Consider the following 17,514-nt stretch of genomic DNA (forward strand, 5'->3'; position numbering starts at 1 on the left):
AAACTACCCTAAACCCTAAAACACTACCCCCAGCATGACCCTACACTACACAAACAGTACAACACTACCCTAAACCCTAAAACACTACCCCCAGCACGACCCTACACTACGCAAACACTACAACACAACCCTAAACCCTAAAACACTACCCCCAGCATGACCCTACACTACAACACTACCCTAAACCCTAAAACACTACCCTCAGCATGACCCTACACTACGCAAACACTACAACACTACCCAAAACCCTAAAACACTACACCCCAGCATGACCCTACACTACGCAAACACTACAACACTACCCTAAACCCTAAAACACTACCCCCAGCATGACCCTACACTACGCAAACACTACAACACTACCCAAAACCCTAAAACACTACACCCCAGCATGACCCTACACTACGCAAACACTACAACACTACCCTAAACCCTAAAACACTACCCCCAGCATGACCCTATACTACGCAAACACTACAACACTACCCTAAACCCTAAAACACTACCCCCAGCATGACCCTACACTACGCAAACACTACAACACTACCCTAAACCCTAAAACACTACCCCCAGCATGACCCTACACTACGCAAACACTACAACACTACCCTAAACCCTAAAACACTACCCCCAGCATGACCCTACACTACGCAAACACTACAACACTACCCAAAACCCTAAAACACTACCCCCAGCATGACCCTACACTACGCAAACACTACAACACTACCCAAAACCCTAAAACACTACCCCCCAGCATGACCCTACACTACGCAAACACTACAACACTACCCAAAACCCTAAAACACTACCCCCAGCATGACCCTACACTACGCAAACACTACAACACTACCCAAAACCCTAAAACACTACCCCCAGCATGACCCTACACTACGCAAACACTACAACACAACCCTAAACCCTAAAACACTACCCTCAGCATGACCCTACACTACGCAAACACTACAACACTACCCTAAACCCTAAAACACTACCCCCAGCATGACCCTACACTACGCAAACACTACAACACAACCCTAAACCCTAAAACACTACCCCCAGCATGACCCTACACTAAACAACCACCACAACTCTACACTACACTAACACAACACTACACAACACTACACTACACTACACAATCACTAACCCACGAAAAAATTAACACAAACCCACTTACCTCTCTCGTCATCGTGGTTTTCACAACGCAAATGCATTTACCATACATGCCTTTAAAACATAATTCTTTGTAAAGGCATGCGCGATAAATGCACATGCGTTTTGAAAAAATGCGGGATAATGGTATGCGAGGTCAATGACCTTGCGGGATAATGGTATGCGGACTGAAAGTCTGCGGGATAAAAAATGCGGGAAAATGGCTGCAAACCATGATTAGCAGCAGACTTCCCTGGTCAGCACTAGCTTTACTACAGTGATCTAATGAGCAACTAGAGTGCTAACATTCAGAATTTATGGCAAATGTGTGACACATCTGAATGCCTTCTTGATAGAACCAAAGTAAACAAGCATTGAAAATGCAATAGATCTCGCCCTCGTTTAAGTTAAAGCCATTCTGTTTGTAATGAGGTGGCTTTTTAGCTTTGCTTTTATTAGTGTTTTTAAAACTTTCATGTAAATAACATGCATATGTATGCATATATGTATATGTATGCATGCATTTATATTTATATAGATATGCAGATTATATATGTTTATATATGTATATTACCTACTGGCGATAGCCAGTGGGTATATATAGTTAGGATTTTTTCTCTATGGGATGTCTGAAAATTCTATGTCTAATAACTTTGGCGTTTGTGGACGGAATTGGCTGAAATTTTCAGGAAAATGGCACATTTTTGTTTCTGAGCAGCCCCTGAAAATTTGGGGGGGTTTCGTCAAGGGGGGGCCGAGAAAAAAGGGGGGTCCCAAAACGCGTTTTTCCCATTCATTTTTCCATAGGGCGGTTGGACTCACTTTTAGCTCGAACGGCTGAATAGATTTACATGAAACTTGGCAAAATTGTAGATATGGTTTGCCCGCCGTGCCTTTGCTATGTCTCAATATATGTGCTCCAGTGGATTTTGAGAAATTAACGTTTAAAAAAATATATATATCTGTGACAGCGCTCCGGTTAGCACCCCGGTTCGCGTACCTGACGCGTAACGGAACTTCGCGAAGCGAAGCTGATTGGCTCTCCGGTGTCTGTCAACATTCTAAACAGTCCGGAGCGACCGCCATCTTGTCTCTCGGTACGATCGAGAGACAAGATGTGGTGAAAAACGAAGGGGGAAATGAATGAAAGGGGGCCAGGTAGACCACTCCTGACCCCCTAGGATTGATGAGGGGGATATTAAAGTGCCCCGCGGGGCAAGAAATAAAAAACAAATGTTTTTTGCGATTTTACGCCGTAGAGGCGCGTCCCGGTACGCGAACCGGGCAGCTCACCGGGCAGCTCACCGGGCAGCTAACCGGCAGCGTAGCTGTCAACATTGTAAACAGTCCGGAGCGGCCGCCATCTTGTCTCTCGGTAGGTTCGAGAGACAAGATGTGGTGAAAAAAGAAGGGGGAAATGAAGGAAAGGGGGCAAGTTAAACCCCTCCTGACCCCCTAGGATTGATGAGGGGGATATTAAAGTCCCCCGCGATTTTTCGCGGTAGAGGCGCTTCCCGGTACGCGAACCGGGCAGGTAACCGGCAGCGTAACGGGAGTCCGCCATCTTGTGTTTTTGGAGCGTCCGGTTCGCGTACCGGGTAGCGTCCCGGTAAGCGTAACAAGGGGAAAACCAAGAGAAACAGTAAAAAAAAAATTAAGGGAATAGATTTCCAGCAAACTTGGCAAAATTGTAGGGACTGTTTGTTTGATGTGCCTTTGCAAGGCCTCAAGATATGTGCACGTGTGGATTTTGTCTAATTAAGGTTAAAAAAAATATATATATCTGTAAGCGTGCTCCGGCACGCTTACGTTACGGGTTTTGTTTGCGCTGCAGAGCCGATACGTCACGGTTATGCGACGCGTCATGAGGCGTCTCACGTGGCTACGTGATACGTCACGTAATAAAGAATATATTTTACAGCTATAGATATTAGCTTTTAAAAAACCAATGAAATTCACTGAAAAAACCATAGGTTATAGACCATATATAGTTAGGAATTTGCATTTACAAAACCTTGAAAATTCACTGAAAAAAACATAGGTTAGAGACCATATATAGTTAGCTGGACATTGTATTGACATAAAACCAATGAAATTCCATATATAGTTAGTTGCACTAACTATATATCGCGCACCCGCAATCCACTGCTGATGATGTCACATATTACATCATTCATGACATGGTCAGTGACATCACTGATGACATCACTGATGACATCTCAAATGACATCACTGATGACATCATGACACACCAATACCAGTTACTACATACGCACTCACTGATTCCTACGTCTACACACACATTCACCCATACAATCACTCATACATACAGTCATTCATTATTACAACACTATCATATGCACTCATACACCTATGCAGACACTCACACACTGCCACTCATCCATGGAGTTACTCACACACCTAGTCAGTCCTGTAAAGAATCAATCACACTTCGATTTCCTCATCTATACAGTTAAACACAGAACACCATACTTCAGTGACATCACTGATGACATCACTGATGACATCTCAAATGACATCACTGATGACATCTCAAATGACATCACTGATGACATCATGACACACCAATACCAGTTACTACATACGCACTCACTGATTCCTACGTCTACACACACATTCACTCATTCACCCATACAATCACTCATACATACAGTCACTCATTATTACAACACTATCATATGCACTCATACACCTAGTCAGTCCTGTGAAGAATCAATCACACTTCGATTTCCTCATCTATACAGTTAAACACAGAACACCATACTTTTCACACATATACTAACACATACTTACTCTCTTATACAATCACTGATACAAGTACACATTGATATGCACAGTCACACCTCCCAGCCAGCCACACACACACACTCAGTCTTCCATACATCCACTCATTCTTCAATATGTAAAACATATTTAAACTTTACAAAAACACACAGACACCAGATGATGTCCTCAGTGATGTCATTTGAGATGTCATCAGTGATGTCATCAGTGATGTCATTTGAGATGTCATCAGTGATGTCACTGACCATGTCATGAATGATGTAATATGTGACATCATCAGCAGTGGATTGCGGGTGCGCGATATATAGTTAGTGCAACTAACTATATATTGAATTTCATTGGTTTTATGTCAATACAATGTCCAGCTAACTATATATGGTCTCTAACCTATGGTTTTTTCAGTGAATATATATATATATATATATATATATACATACACATATATGTTTTAGCATATAATTTATTTATTTATTATTTAAGTTTGTAGAGCGCAACAGCTACCCCTAAGGGTTTCCCGGCGCTAAGATTGTGCCGCTAATAGAGTCAGGTAGAGGCGAATGCAGTTATTGATCAAAGAGCCAGGTCTTAACGACTTTGCAGAAGTGAGAGTGACTATCCTCCGCCCGAATGATCAGAGGGAGGGAGTTCCATAACTTAGGCCCCAAATAGGCAAAAGAACGGCCTCCCATTCTTGAAAGTTTGACCCTCGGCACAGAGAAAAGGATTTGGGAGGAGGATCGGAGGGAGCGGGTAGGAGAATACGGTTTCACCAGGGTCTGAAGATAGCTAGAGGCCACCTTCTGCCTGATCTTGTGCATATAGGTAAGCGCCTTGAACTTCACACGGTTTTCCACCTTCAGCCAATGAAGTTTACGAAGGTGGCTGGATACATGGTCGGTTTTGCAGCATCTGCTAAGCAGACGCGCAGCGGCGTTTTGTACCAACTGAAGGCGGCGCATGACAGCTTTGGCCGCCCCCAGGTAAAGTATGTTACCATAATCCAACCGGGAGGTGACCAAGGCACTCACGACCGATCGCCGGGTATCAACAGGCAGCATCCACAAGATCTTTCTCAACCAACGTATAATGGTGAAGCATGTGGATGATACCTTATTTACTTGACATTGCATTATGAGATCCCCGTCAATAACAACTCCGAGATTACGAACCTGTTCAACAGGTGCTGGAAGGGGGCTGAGTTCGACAGGCCAGTGCCTCGAAGTCCAAAAGTCAGGTTTATGGCCCAGAACAAGGACCTCGGTCTTACCCCCATTCAACTTGAGAAGGTTATGATCCATCCACTTGGCAATTTCGCCAAGCCCAACTGAGAGGAGAGAGGTGGAGGCCTTGTCGGATTTGGTGAGCGAAAAGAATCTGCGAGTCGTCAGCGTACGTAAATAAGGTAAGACCGACGCTGTCTGCTATGTGAGCTAAAAGGGTGATATACAGATTGAAAAGAAGGGGGCTAAGAACGGAACCTTGAGGGACACCGTGAGGTTGGGGATAAACATTGGAAGTAGCAGATTGGGAAAAGATTTGAAAAGTGCTATCAGCAAGAAAAGAGGCCAGCCAACCCAGGGCCGATCCTGTAACGCCCATGATGGCTAAGGCGTCCAGGAGGATTTTGTGGGAAATGGTGTCGAAAGCCGCGCTGAGATCAAGTAGTATCAGCGCGGCTGTCTCCCCTCTGTCAAGCAAAGAACGGAGATTCTCTGTAACACCAAGGAGCGTCTTTCTGTAGAGAAACCTGACCGGAATCCAGACTGCGAAGGGTGGAGTAAGTTATTTGTGGTCACAAACTGGGTAAGGTGACGATGAATGAGACGTTCCAGCACCTTAGAAAAAGCAGGTAACAATGAGATAGGGAGGTAATTCGAAAGAAGTTCGGGGTCTGCAGAAGGCTCCTTCAGGAGTGGTGTGACCATGGCGTGTTTCCAGATGGCCGGGACTGTGGCAGTCTTAAGCGATAGATTCAATATGGAGCAGATTGCTGACAATTGCTGGGGGTCGAGGGACCTAAGTACGGCAATGGGAAAAGGATCCAGAGGGGAACCTGATTTTATTTTGCAGAGAGTATCAAGGAGGCAATCAGGCTCAAGATCAGGCCAAGTCAATAGCGGATAGGGGATAGAGGCCGGATGACGAGTGGCCTCCTTGAGGAAAGTCGATTGGACCGTAGGATTATGACCTTGCTTACAAATGGAGATGTCCTGGTGGATCTTGTCCACCTTATTTATAAAGAACTGAGCAATGTCGTCGCATCTTCGGCTCGACAAGGGGGGAGCTTTGGCTGTAGTGAGAGACCCTGCAAGGTTTTGACTAGGCCAAACAAAACTTTGGATTTGTCAAGGGCCTCTTCTATAGACTTCGCCACAAAGTTGGCCCTAGTAGAGGCACAGCTGTGTGGTAGGTTTTTAAAGCACTTCTGTAGACAAGAGCTGATGACTTAGAATAATCTTTACGCCAAACGCGTTCCAGCTTCTTACAGCGAGATTTCTCGACCTTTAGCGTCTCTGTATACCATGGAGTTGGAGTCTTGTGAGGCACACCCTTCTTTAACGAAGTAGGGAGACAAATATCGATGGCAGTTTTTAGCCAGGCATCCATCGAGGAGGCTGCGTTTTCCGCATCCACTGACATAAGTAGTTCTGCAGGGAGGTGGAATGCTAACACTTTGTTCAAAGAACAAATGTCCAATTTTTTCCAAGACCTCTTGCTTTCCGCAAGGGTATCATCAGGAGAAACTCGAGCAGTCCTGGACTTAATCCTGAAGCTGACCAAGAAATGATCGGACCAAAGGACGGGCAAGGGCGGAGGACATATCAAGTCAGGTAGATTCGAGAAGATGGGGTCCAATAGGTGTCAACTTTTATGAGTGGGGCCGGAATTAAGAAGGGTGACAGTCATTGCCTGACAGTCAGCAATCAAGGTTCTGGCTGCACTGTTGTTAGGGTCATCTAAGTGAATGTTGAGGTCACCTACCAATAGAAAGGAACTGGATTTAATTAGAAATGAAGCAATGAGGTCGGACAGATGGGAAACCCAGTCGTTAACAGGTCCCGGAGGGCGGTAGATTAATAAACCGGACAGCGAAGTTTTGGGGTGAAGAACAAGTTTGAAAGACGCGGCTTCACAGTTGTGCAGGGCAGTGTCATCCAATTGGCATTGATATATATTTTTAAAAACAATAGCGATGCCGCCACCAACTTGAGCCCCTCTGTCACACCTGACAATGGCATAATTGGCTGGCAGTGCCTCCGCGATGTCTGGGCCAGAACTATTGTGAAGCCACGATTCAGTAACAAAAAGGGCATCAGGCTGTTCATCGTTTAGGAGATCAAAGATCTCGTGCCTGTGCTTGGGTATGGACCGGCAGTTCATACTGTAAAAGTTATAAACAGTTTCAGGGTTAATCATCGATTTAGGAGTGCAGCTGCGACAAAGCTGGGGAACTTCAAGTGACCGAGGGCAGTTAGAGCAATATTGGAGAAATTTGCTGGTAGGACTGAACACGGAGCATGCCGCTTTACGATGGGACTTGTAGGCTCGCAGAAGATTGGCACTGTATATAAGTCTAGGAGACGAATCGGCAGTTTGACCAGGGGGTAAGGGCCCTGGGCCCATCAGGGCGCGGACGGGCGCAGACGGGACGCCTTTGGCGCGCCTTTGGCGCGCCAGCTGCGCCCACCCGCTGCGCGTACGGGAAAGCCGCTCCATAAATACCGGAGGAGGGTGGGGCGGAAGAACCAACTGGTCCGCAACCCGGCGCCTCCACCAAGATGGCGGCTTCCCTTACAGCGTCCCGCGTCAGCTCCTAATCGGCTGCGGGGACAGCTGTGAGGGTCAGGTAAGTTACAAAATGCCCCCGAAGTGAGACACCCCCTAAATATAATAAAAACAAATATTAAAAAATCGATTTGTGCAAAATGGGCAAAGCATCAATTCGAGCAGCAATTTAATAAAAGAAATGGCCTAAACCCCGGCTTTCCGCCTCAGGGCATAAGTTTAGCATATATGATTTAGCATGTTCTTGATCTCTATCCAGATTATATCATTTTTGCTTGTGCATAGGGACTACTGACAACGTTTCCTTGGGGGGTTTTGATTGATGATAATGTTTTATTTGCATACTTGGAGGCAAGATCTAATTGGGTTACTACGGTAGGAGCTTGAATACTCCGCATCGATTCGGACTTCGTGTGAAGTTTTTATTTTAAAGATTGTGTGCCATTTGCCCACGGTCTTGCCGGTAGAGTGGGGTTACTATTCGGAAATATTTTATCATAGGATTTCCTGAATCTTTTTGACTCTCTTTTAGTAATGGTTACAGGGTATCTTTGAGATGTATCTCTTGAATTTTATTTGCTAAGTCCTTGTCATTATTGAAGGTATAATTATCAAGTGTTGATTTAAAGTCTGAAACTTCTTCAGCATCCTGTGGAATATGAATTTTTATTGTTTATTGCATCGGATGTTGTGCTTCAGTAAGTTGGATTGGTTGAGTTTCCAGGTCCTTTGGGGATAACTTGTATGGGCTCTCTAGCCAGAGTTGTATAACCTTATCACTTTTATTGTATCATTTAAGTGTTTTCCTTCCGTTATTAGAGAGTCTAGAACTTTTGGCAGAGATGAGAATATGTCTATAATTTTACAGTATGTGCAAGTCAATGGTTTTGATTTCATTTACATTTTTGCCCAGTAAATATGGCTATTCAAGTGTTCTAATTTTGATCTGTTCTAGAAACATCTAGTGCTAACGTGTAACAGATTTACTTGAACCTTCAATTTATCAAACTGAAAATGTAATGTTTTAACTGACATTTGACAGCAAATTCCTTGCAGGAGCCTTTTCCCCTTGATCAATGATTCCCATAGTACACAGACTACTTTGTTATTAGGATTAGCAATTTTAATTAGGCTGATTTTATGTGGTAACCTTAACAGTGTAATATTTTTGTATTATCCTGAAGGGGTTGCTCAAGAGCAGCAATTCACATGGATTCGTCCTTAATTAACTCATCTTGATATTGGTTAACTACAAATACAAATTGTTACGGGGAACCCAGGTGTGATTGAATGGGCTAATCTTTGTCTGCCATCTTTCTTCATCAACTGGGATTCACTGGTAAATTGGTCGCCGGGGGGGTGAGTTATTAATGAAATTAAGGTCTTGATTATTCTTACATAGTCCCTTCAAGTATTCGAACAGCAACATACATGCAGAGGGGGTACTAATGACCAATGAAAAGGGAGTGGTTAGTGCAGGAATTTTTTAAGTAACAAGAAAGACCAGTGTCTCAAGCCAACCCAACCTCATACCTGGTCTCGAATAAGTGTCTACTTCTGCGATCACTATAGGCTGCTGTCTTGACGCACAGTAAACCTCTGATGGGGAATGTGGTAAAACCTCTCTAAGGGAAGTGCCAAAATTAATTATAAAAACAGCACCTTGAGAAGAAATGTCAACATTGTAAAAATGATTATTAATCAATCATTATTCCTACGTCTAAAATAAATGGCTCTTAATACTGTTGAATTTTTATTTATGTTGGTTTAAGATACTTAAGAATTTGATAATAGAACCAAAAATTGAAATGTTCAAGTAAATCACAACTAAAAGTCCTTGCCCGAGGTGAGGCAACAATAATACAGTAGAACCATGTGTCTCAACCCAGTGGAGTGCCAGCTTTCAAGGGCCAAGATGCTAGGGAGGTCCACGAAGCAAAGGCTCAGCTTGCTCACCTACTGCAATTGCAGAAAAGGGGCACAAGCATCCCAGCTGCTTCTGCAGCGGACAGCAGTCAGGGCTTCTAGGCCTGACCAACTAGCGAAAAAAGGCAAAGGCTGAAACTGTTCTTCCTCCTTTTAGGTTTTACTGCCAACGGAGCCCAGTTGCACTAAGCTCAGACCTGAAATTCAGAGATTCCGATGCTTCACGATGCAGTCGAGCAGGGGCGATCGAACCAACCATGAACATCTTGTTCCTCAACAGTCCCAGAAACACACGTCCAAATCTACAGATCCCATTATTTTTGTAAAAAAATTGCCCCACTTCAAAACACAAACCTTCACTACTTGGAACACATGACTGAATATTATAATCTACAGTTAATTACAAAGAGTGCCTATTACATCGCACTGTATTCACATGCACCTGTTCTGTTTATGTTCATCTGGTTCCTGCATTCCATGGAGTGTTCTTATGGAATGCTGGGAGCCAGTGCAGTCGGTTCAGCGGCTTCAATCTGTGGGGATGCTCCTTGCTGTGTCACTGAATAAATATCTTCTACATCCTTTACCAGGATATGGAATTTTTACATTGGTGATGAGTTTAAAAGGAAACCTCCACTACACAGGAAAGGATCATTTCTTTCACCCACGCCTCGATTTTATGCTGTTTGAGATTTTTTTTTTGCCTTCACTGTGCTACTGAGGATAAGCTTCCATTTCTAATTTTAGAGGTAACTCACTACTTTTGGATCTTCGTGTACATTGCCTTTCATCCCACTCCGTTTTCCCGTTGGCCATTTTCAAAGTTTGTTGTGGCTGTTACCAAGTACTCACCATGTTCATTTGTGGTTGCCTAGAGATTGCAGTCATTGGCTCATGAACATTCTACTCACCGCGCCTGGTCTCCATCGCGGATCAACCTGTTCTGGTTGCCTGGTGATTGCAGTCTTCAGATTAGAGAGATTCCACTCTACGTGCCTTATCTTCATTGTTCAGCCTGTTTCTGCACTCACACAGCGTTCACATGTCACAGCGTCTGGACGTCACCGCCATCAAGTACGAATTCTCTCTTCCGCTTTCTAGTTTTCTTTCACGCTGGCTGCTCACGCACAGTGTACGCGCTAAGAAACACGTCACAGTGGCATTTTCTTCTGTTCATTGCAGTTTTGGAAAGTTTGATTCCAACTGATTTTACCGTAATGTGTTTACCACATTCGGCCAAAACTGATATTGGTATTGACTACTACTCTTCTCTTGGCAGTAAGTGGAGTGTTTATTTTTGGGGGGGTATTATACAAGTTTAAAAAAAGGGACATTTTTGATTTTCACTGTCAACTACTATGGTTGCTACCAAAACCAACTTCCGCATTTCATGGACTGTTGTAATACTATAATTTGAATTTGAACTACTTACTCATGGATTATTATTGTTGCAAAAATTGAGGTTTACATTTTTCATTGAGTTATTCACAGGTGACTGAGTGTGCCGATTGTATGATGCAATTTGACCCTCCAGCTAAATTTCTCCAAAGTAAAGGTGAACCTCCCATTCCATGGACAAGATGGAAGGAGGAGTTTTCTATGTACATGAAAACAATAGATGGGGAACTGATACGAACGGAATGCAAGCAAAGCATTTTCTTGCTCAGTTTAGGTTCAGAAGATCAAGCTGTTTTCAGAACTTTACCTCAATCTACTTTTCCAAGTGGGCAAGGTGACTTGGATGCTTATAAGGAAGCCATGCTAAGATAGGAACTCAGGTTCAAGCCCACCACAAGTGTTCCGCTCGATAGGTTTTAAATTCTACACTAGATCTCAAAAAGAGGTGGATTTTGGTCTTACGTCGGATGAAATAATCATTGATCAAATAATAGTATATGTGAGGAACAAAAAAAACTAAAGAGCAACTCTGGGTAGAGGGTGATCCCAAATTAGAGGAAGCTATTTCCACTGCGAAGGCATTGGAACAATCGGAGAAATGGATGTCTACGGTTAAAAATGTTTCTCAACACGCTAAGGAGGATGAATACGTGTGAGCGGTCAAGTTTGCTGAGGTTGGGAGGTGTATGGATGATTCCCGCTCTGACCGATGGGGTACAAATACCGGTGGTAGGAGTCACAATAGTGGTGGCAATTACAAAAACTGGGATGTGTGTTACAGGTGCGGGAGCAGTTCCCATTTAGCTTCATATGGTGGTTGCCCAGCAATCAACAAAGAATGCGTGAAATGTGGCCGCATGGGGCATTTTGCCTGTGTGTGTAAAAATTCCAAGAAAAATACCAGTCAAGGTGCGGGTAGGATTTTGTGCACTGGGGAACACTCTACGTGTAAGTCTAAATGTGGGTCTAGTTGTAAAGGTCACGCTAACAAAGGCATCTTACTCTCCATTCACCAAAGCGATGTGGTCGCTACTTCCTCTGAACAGCCCAACAAGTTGTCGCCCAAGTGTGTTATGACCGTAGCTGGTATTGAGTTGACTTTAAAGGTGGACTCTGGTTCCCCTTGGACTATTATTACTCAAGAGTATTTCAGTGAGAAATTTCTAAATATTTTTTAGCTTAGGACAGTTGGAGCCACCAGATGTAGTAGCTGAAAGTTATGATGGGTCGGTTATTGACTTAAATGGTTATATGAGCGTTTTTTGGAGTTTAAGAACAGAAGTGCTCAGATCAAATTATATGTGGCTGCCAAAGGTGTGAACGTGTTAGGCTGGAGGGATTAGTGGAAACTGGGAATCTTTCTTGACCCACGAGCAGATGATCCTGTCCAGTTATGTGAGGAGACTGAAGTGTTGCAGGTTATGTCAGTAGAAGAGAGTGCATGTGGATAAGTAATAGTACGCTTTAATGAAGTGTTTTGAGAGAAGCTAGGAAACTTACGTGATTTTTCCCATAAAATCAGACTTGAGAGAAACCCTGTCCTTGTGAAGCAAAGATTGCATGGTGTTTGCATTAATGTGAGGGGGGAGCTAAAAGTAATGTAGTGAATGGTGGTATAATTGAAGCTATAGAATCTGCTGAATGGGTTTGTCCTATCGTTTGGGCACGCAAGGCAGATCAACAATTGAGGCTATGTGTTGACCTGAGAGCTTTAAATGCTAACATTCTTATGGACTGCAATCCGCTTCCCAATATCAATTAAATGGTTTCCATGTTAGAAGGTACTAGCATATTTTCCACTATGGACCTTGGATCTGCGTATCATCAGATCAAACTATGTGAGGAATCCAAGCAACTTACCACCTTCATCACTCCACAAGGACTATATCAATTTACCCGGATGCCTTTCAGCTTAGCGTCGGCTGCCTTTCAGCTTAGCGTCGGCTGCCTCAGTTTTCCAAATAGCTATGTTTCACATTTTTAGAGACTAGCTATGTCAAATGCTTCTAAGACGATATTTTGATTTTCTCTAAAAATGGGGATGACCACATGAAGCATCTCATACAGGTGTGCAGTAGGTTGAAGTGTCATGAACTTACTATCAAAAGGCATAAATGCAAATTGTTTAAAAAGTCTGGGGAGTATTGGGGGCACACTTTGTCTGGGAATGGAGTAGTGCCATGAAATACAATGTGGAAGTCATTTTTGGTGCTCCTGCACCCATCAACAAGGATCAGTTGTGGTCGTTTGCTAGTATGTGTGAGTATTATAGCAAGTTTATTGACAACTTTGCAACCGAGATGGAACCTTTGAGAGTGTTGCTGAGGCAAGTCTCATTTGAGTGGTCCAAAGCCCAACAAGTAGCGTTTGATAAGTGAGACATCTTGAAATCACCTACGTTGAAACAGTTTTGTAATCATGTGTGATCACTGTTGATGCCAGCTTGTATCAAGTAGCAAAGAGGAGTGGAATGTTTCTTTTGCTTCCTGCACTTTAAATGGAACTGAGCACAGCTATGCAGTCGTAGAAAGGGAACTCCTTGCAACCTGTGTGGCTGCTCCTTGCTGTGTCACTGAATAAATATCTTCTACATCTTTTACCTGGATTTGGAATTTTTTTCAGTGCCTTTCCTATATTTATAAGAATATGAAGTAGCGCGCAATAGCTCCTGTGCACTGACAAAACCAATACTTAATTTAGTTTGCAGATAATTATCAAAAAGATTTTTTCCTACTTGATGAAAATAATCTGTGTGCTTACCTGTTTTGCCTCTAGTTGGGCATATTGTTTCTTCCATTCTTCTTCTTTCCTCTGCATTTGTTCTTTCATAGTTTTGTGATTGTTTTTCTCTTGTTCAAGAGCTGAACTTAGGCTATCTGTTTTACCCTGTAGCTCCAATTTCTGCTGAATTAAAAGCTGCTTAGCATCATTGAAATCCTTAATTTTCTGCAAACAAATGCAAAAGATTACATGTCAAAAACATTTTAATATCCAGCTTTAACATATCGTACGAGTGAATGATATGATAGCCTGTATCTCCACTCACAAAGACATGGAATTTAAACAATATGTTCTCCATTTAAATGTCTTTAATATTTCAGACTATTATATTGTGAGGACCGGGAATGCACTTTTTTTAATTGCTGTTAATCACACAAATGCAGAATACCTTTACACTGCTGTCCCATTGTGACTATCTTTAATTGTTCTTTACTTTAAACAACCACAAGATTGAGAGACTAACATGTTTCTGATATTTTGGCATAAGGCTGAAAATAGGATTGTTCCTAGTGTCCCCACAATTTCTTTCGTTGTTACTTGAAATACTCAAAACATCAGGATTTGTTTTTGTTGCCCAGCTTTGCGCTATCATGAATGTCTGTTTGGATAGGTTCCCTCTGGATGGTTCTACACCTCTGGTAGTGGTAAAGCACCTTCACCCCGCATCCGTGACCGATGATTTGCGGAGGGGGGGGGGGGGGGGGGGGGGCAAGGTATTGGGTTTAAAATCCAACACCTTCCCTAAAGTCCGCACAAACTGAAGTGGAATAGTAAATTTAACTATTCCAACATCCAGCGCCCCCCCCTCAGCAAGTCGTTGTAACAACTTGCGGAGTAATGGTATGCGTTATCACAACGTGGTCGTTGTTACGACCGTGTTGTGACAGCATGCGGGATAATGGTATGCAGAGTGAAGAGGCATATTCCTGGTAGCTTGTCTTTTAAATAATCTTAAATTGTGGCCATCTCACATGCTTAGGCCATGTCGGTTTGGTGCCCTCTATTTTGCAAGCTTCGCATTCTCTCTTCTTAATCATAATGAGATCTTCATGACCATGAGGAGACCCTTTGGTGTAACATTTGTATCCAGATGGATATGTTGAATTACACAGGTAGTGGATTGTGACTTCTGGCTTCACCTTAAGTACCTTTTTGTCCAAGCCTGCCACTTTCTCAGTTCGAGTGCTGCATTTGTTACAAAATGTGCATCGGTTAATTTTCACCAGCTTTTCTGTCAAACTTGTTGTCAATGTAAAAAAGATGTATAGTGGATTACACAGATGTTTGGACTTAATCTCATTTTCCTTAATAGTTCTGGGTGGATTTCAGACATATATATATATATTCACTGAAAAAACCATAGGTTATAGACCATATATAGTTAGGAATTAGCATTTAAAAAACCTTTTTTTACTCACACAAAACCATTGAAATTCCATATATAGTTAGTTGTACTAACTATATATCGCGCACCCGCAATCCACTGCTGATCATGTCACATATTACATCATTCATGACATGGTCAGTGACATCACTGATGACATCACTGATAACATCTTAAATGACATCACTGATGACATCACTGATGACATCACTGATGACATCTCAAATGACATCACTGATGACATCACTGATAACATCCAGTGACTGTATGTTTCTGTAAAGTTAAAATATGTGTTACATATTGAAGAATGAGTGGATGTATAAGTGTCTGAATGAAGGATTTAGTAGGTGCATGACTGACTGTATGAGTGAGTGAATAAATGTGTGTCACTGAGTGCATGGGTTAGTGACTAAACTGTCTTAATTTGTGCATCATTATGTCTGTTGTTCTGTAAACTGCTGCATGTGTTGATCAGTAGCTATATGAGTAAGTATATGGGTTATTGATTGGTTGCCCAAGTATTTGTATGGGAGACTGAGTGTGTGGGTGGCTGGGAGGTGTATGACTCTGTGCATAGATGTGTGAGCAGTTGATTCACTAGATGTATGGGTTCAAAAGTGCATGTAGAAACACCTGTATGGGCGGTTGACTGAGTGCATTGGTGAGTGAATGGATATCTCAGTGCTACATGTCAAAGTAAGTACATATGTAAAACACAGTACATGTGACAGTTGACATATATAAATAACTGTGCATAAGAGCCAGTGAATGTGTGAGTGGCTGTATTGATCATTGTGAACTTGTATCAGGCATTGTAAAAGAGAGTAAATATGTGTTAGTATATGTTTGAATAAGTAAGGTGTGTATAACTGTATAGTTGAGGAAATGGAGGTGTGATTGTTTCTTTGCATGACTGACTAGGTGTGTGAGTAACTCCATGGATGAGTGACAGTCTGTGAGTGTCTGTTTACACTGAGTGTATCTAAGGTTATATTAGAGTCTGAAGAGGTTCATCGTATTATCATATGAATGATGTCATCAGTGATGTCATCAGTGATGTCATTTGAGATGTCATCAGTGATGTCATCAATTATGTCATTTGAGATGTCATTTGAGATATCAGTGATGTCATTTGAGATGTCATCAGTGATGTCATCAGTGATGTCATTTGAGATGTCATCAGTGATGTCATCAGTGATGTCACTGACCATGTCATGAATTATGTAATATGTGACATGATCAGCAGTGGATTGCGGGTGCGCGATATATAGTTAGTACAACTAACTATATATGGAATTTCAATGGTTTTGTGTGAGTAAAAAAAGGTTTTTTAAATGCTAATTCCTAACTACATATGGTCTATAACCTATGGTTTTTTCAGTGAAGTTCAATGGTTTTTTAATAGCAAATAACAAAAGCTTTAAAATGTATTTTTCTTTAAATCAAAAAATATATTTTACATGTTTTTAATACTTTTTTTTTTTAATTATATTTTTTGTTTCGCTCCCGGTTAGCTTCCCGTTAGCGCAATTTGGTGCCGCGAACCGGTAAACGTTCCGTTTGCGCAACTGCTGCGTTAGAAAACAACATCGTGACGCGTCGCGTCAGCGTGACGTATCGCGTTGTCGCGTAATACGTCATATGACGCGCCAAGGTAGCGTACCCGGAAGCGAACTGGTACGCGAACCGAGGCGCTGCTTCCCGGAAGCGATCCGGGACGCGGCCCAAAGCACGTAACGTAAACACAACAAGTCATGTGACTCGGTAATAACACTTTTCATTGGTTCATTTCACTTTTGGTTTCCTAATGATGTAAGACTACGTCATGTGACCTAAAAGTAACACTTTTCATTGGTTTAGAACTATTGTTTTTCCCAAATGATGAAAACCCCTCCTTCTTTCCTCACTCTGACTTTCATCTTTGTGAGAGAAAGACCCTTTGTTATTAGTGAGCAATGGCTTCATTAGTAGCTTCAGCTGGTGCTTCCCCACCACCTCCACCACATCCAAAGAAGAGAGGACCACCTGCTGAAGTTATTATTCAGCAAGAGGAGGAAGAAGAGGAAGAAGAGGAAGAACAGCAAGAGGCAATTTTTGCGTGAGGAGCCCAGGAGGTCTCATGTGAAAGTAAATTATATTTGGCAATTTTTTAGTTATCCCCAGGGCCAAAAAAAAAGTCAATGCACGGTACGTAACTTGCCTTATATGTAAAGAAAGCCTGTCCAGAGGCACCGAGAAGAAGTACAGTTACGGCAATTACACGATGCATCGCCATATGA

At 42.5% G+C, this 17,514-nt stretch overlaps 1 protein-coding gene across 1 annotated transcript in view; it reads right to left on the reverse strand.

Annotated features, from left to right (window-relative positions):
* EEA1 (early endosome antigen 1) overlaps positions 1 to 17,514 on the reverse strand; it is a 764,210-nt gene that overhangs the window by 148,371 nt on the left and 598,325 nt on the right. Inside the window, exon 25 of the mRNA XM_078674577.1 lies at positions 13,831 to 14,016. Coding sequence (XP_078530703.1) covers positions 13,831 to 14,016 — 186 coding nt within the window. The remainder of the gene's footprint in view (positions 1 to 13,830; positions 14,017 to 17,514) is intronic.

Source organism: Lissotriton helveticus, chromosome 1_1 (genome assembly GCF_964261635.1).
Source record: "Lissotriton helveticus chromosome 1_1, aLisHel1.1, whole genome shotgun sequence".
In the NCBI taxonomy this organism is placed as follows: Eukaryota; Metazoa; Chordata; class Amphibia; order Caudata; family Salamandridae; genus Lissotriton; species Lissotriton helveticus.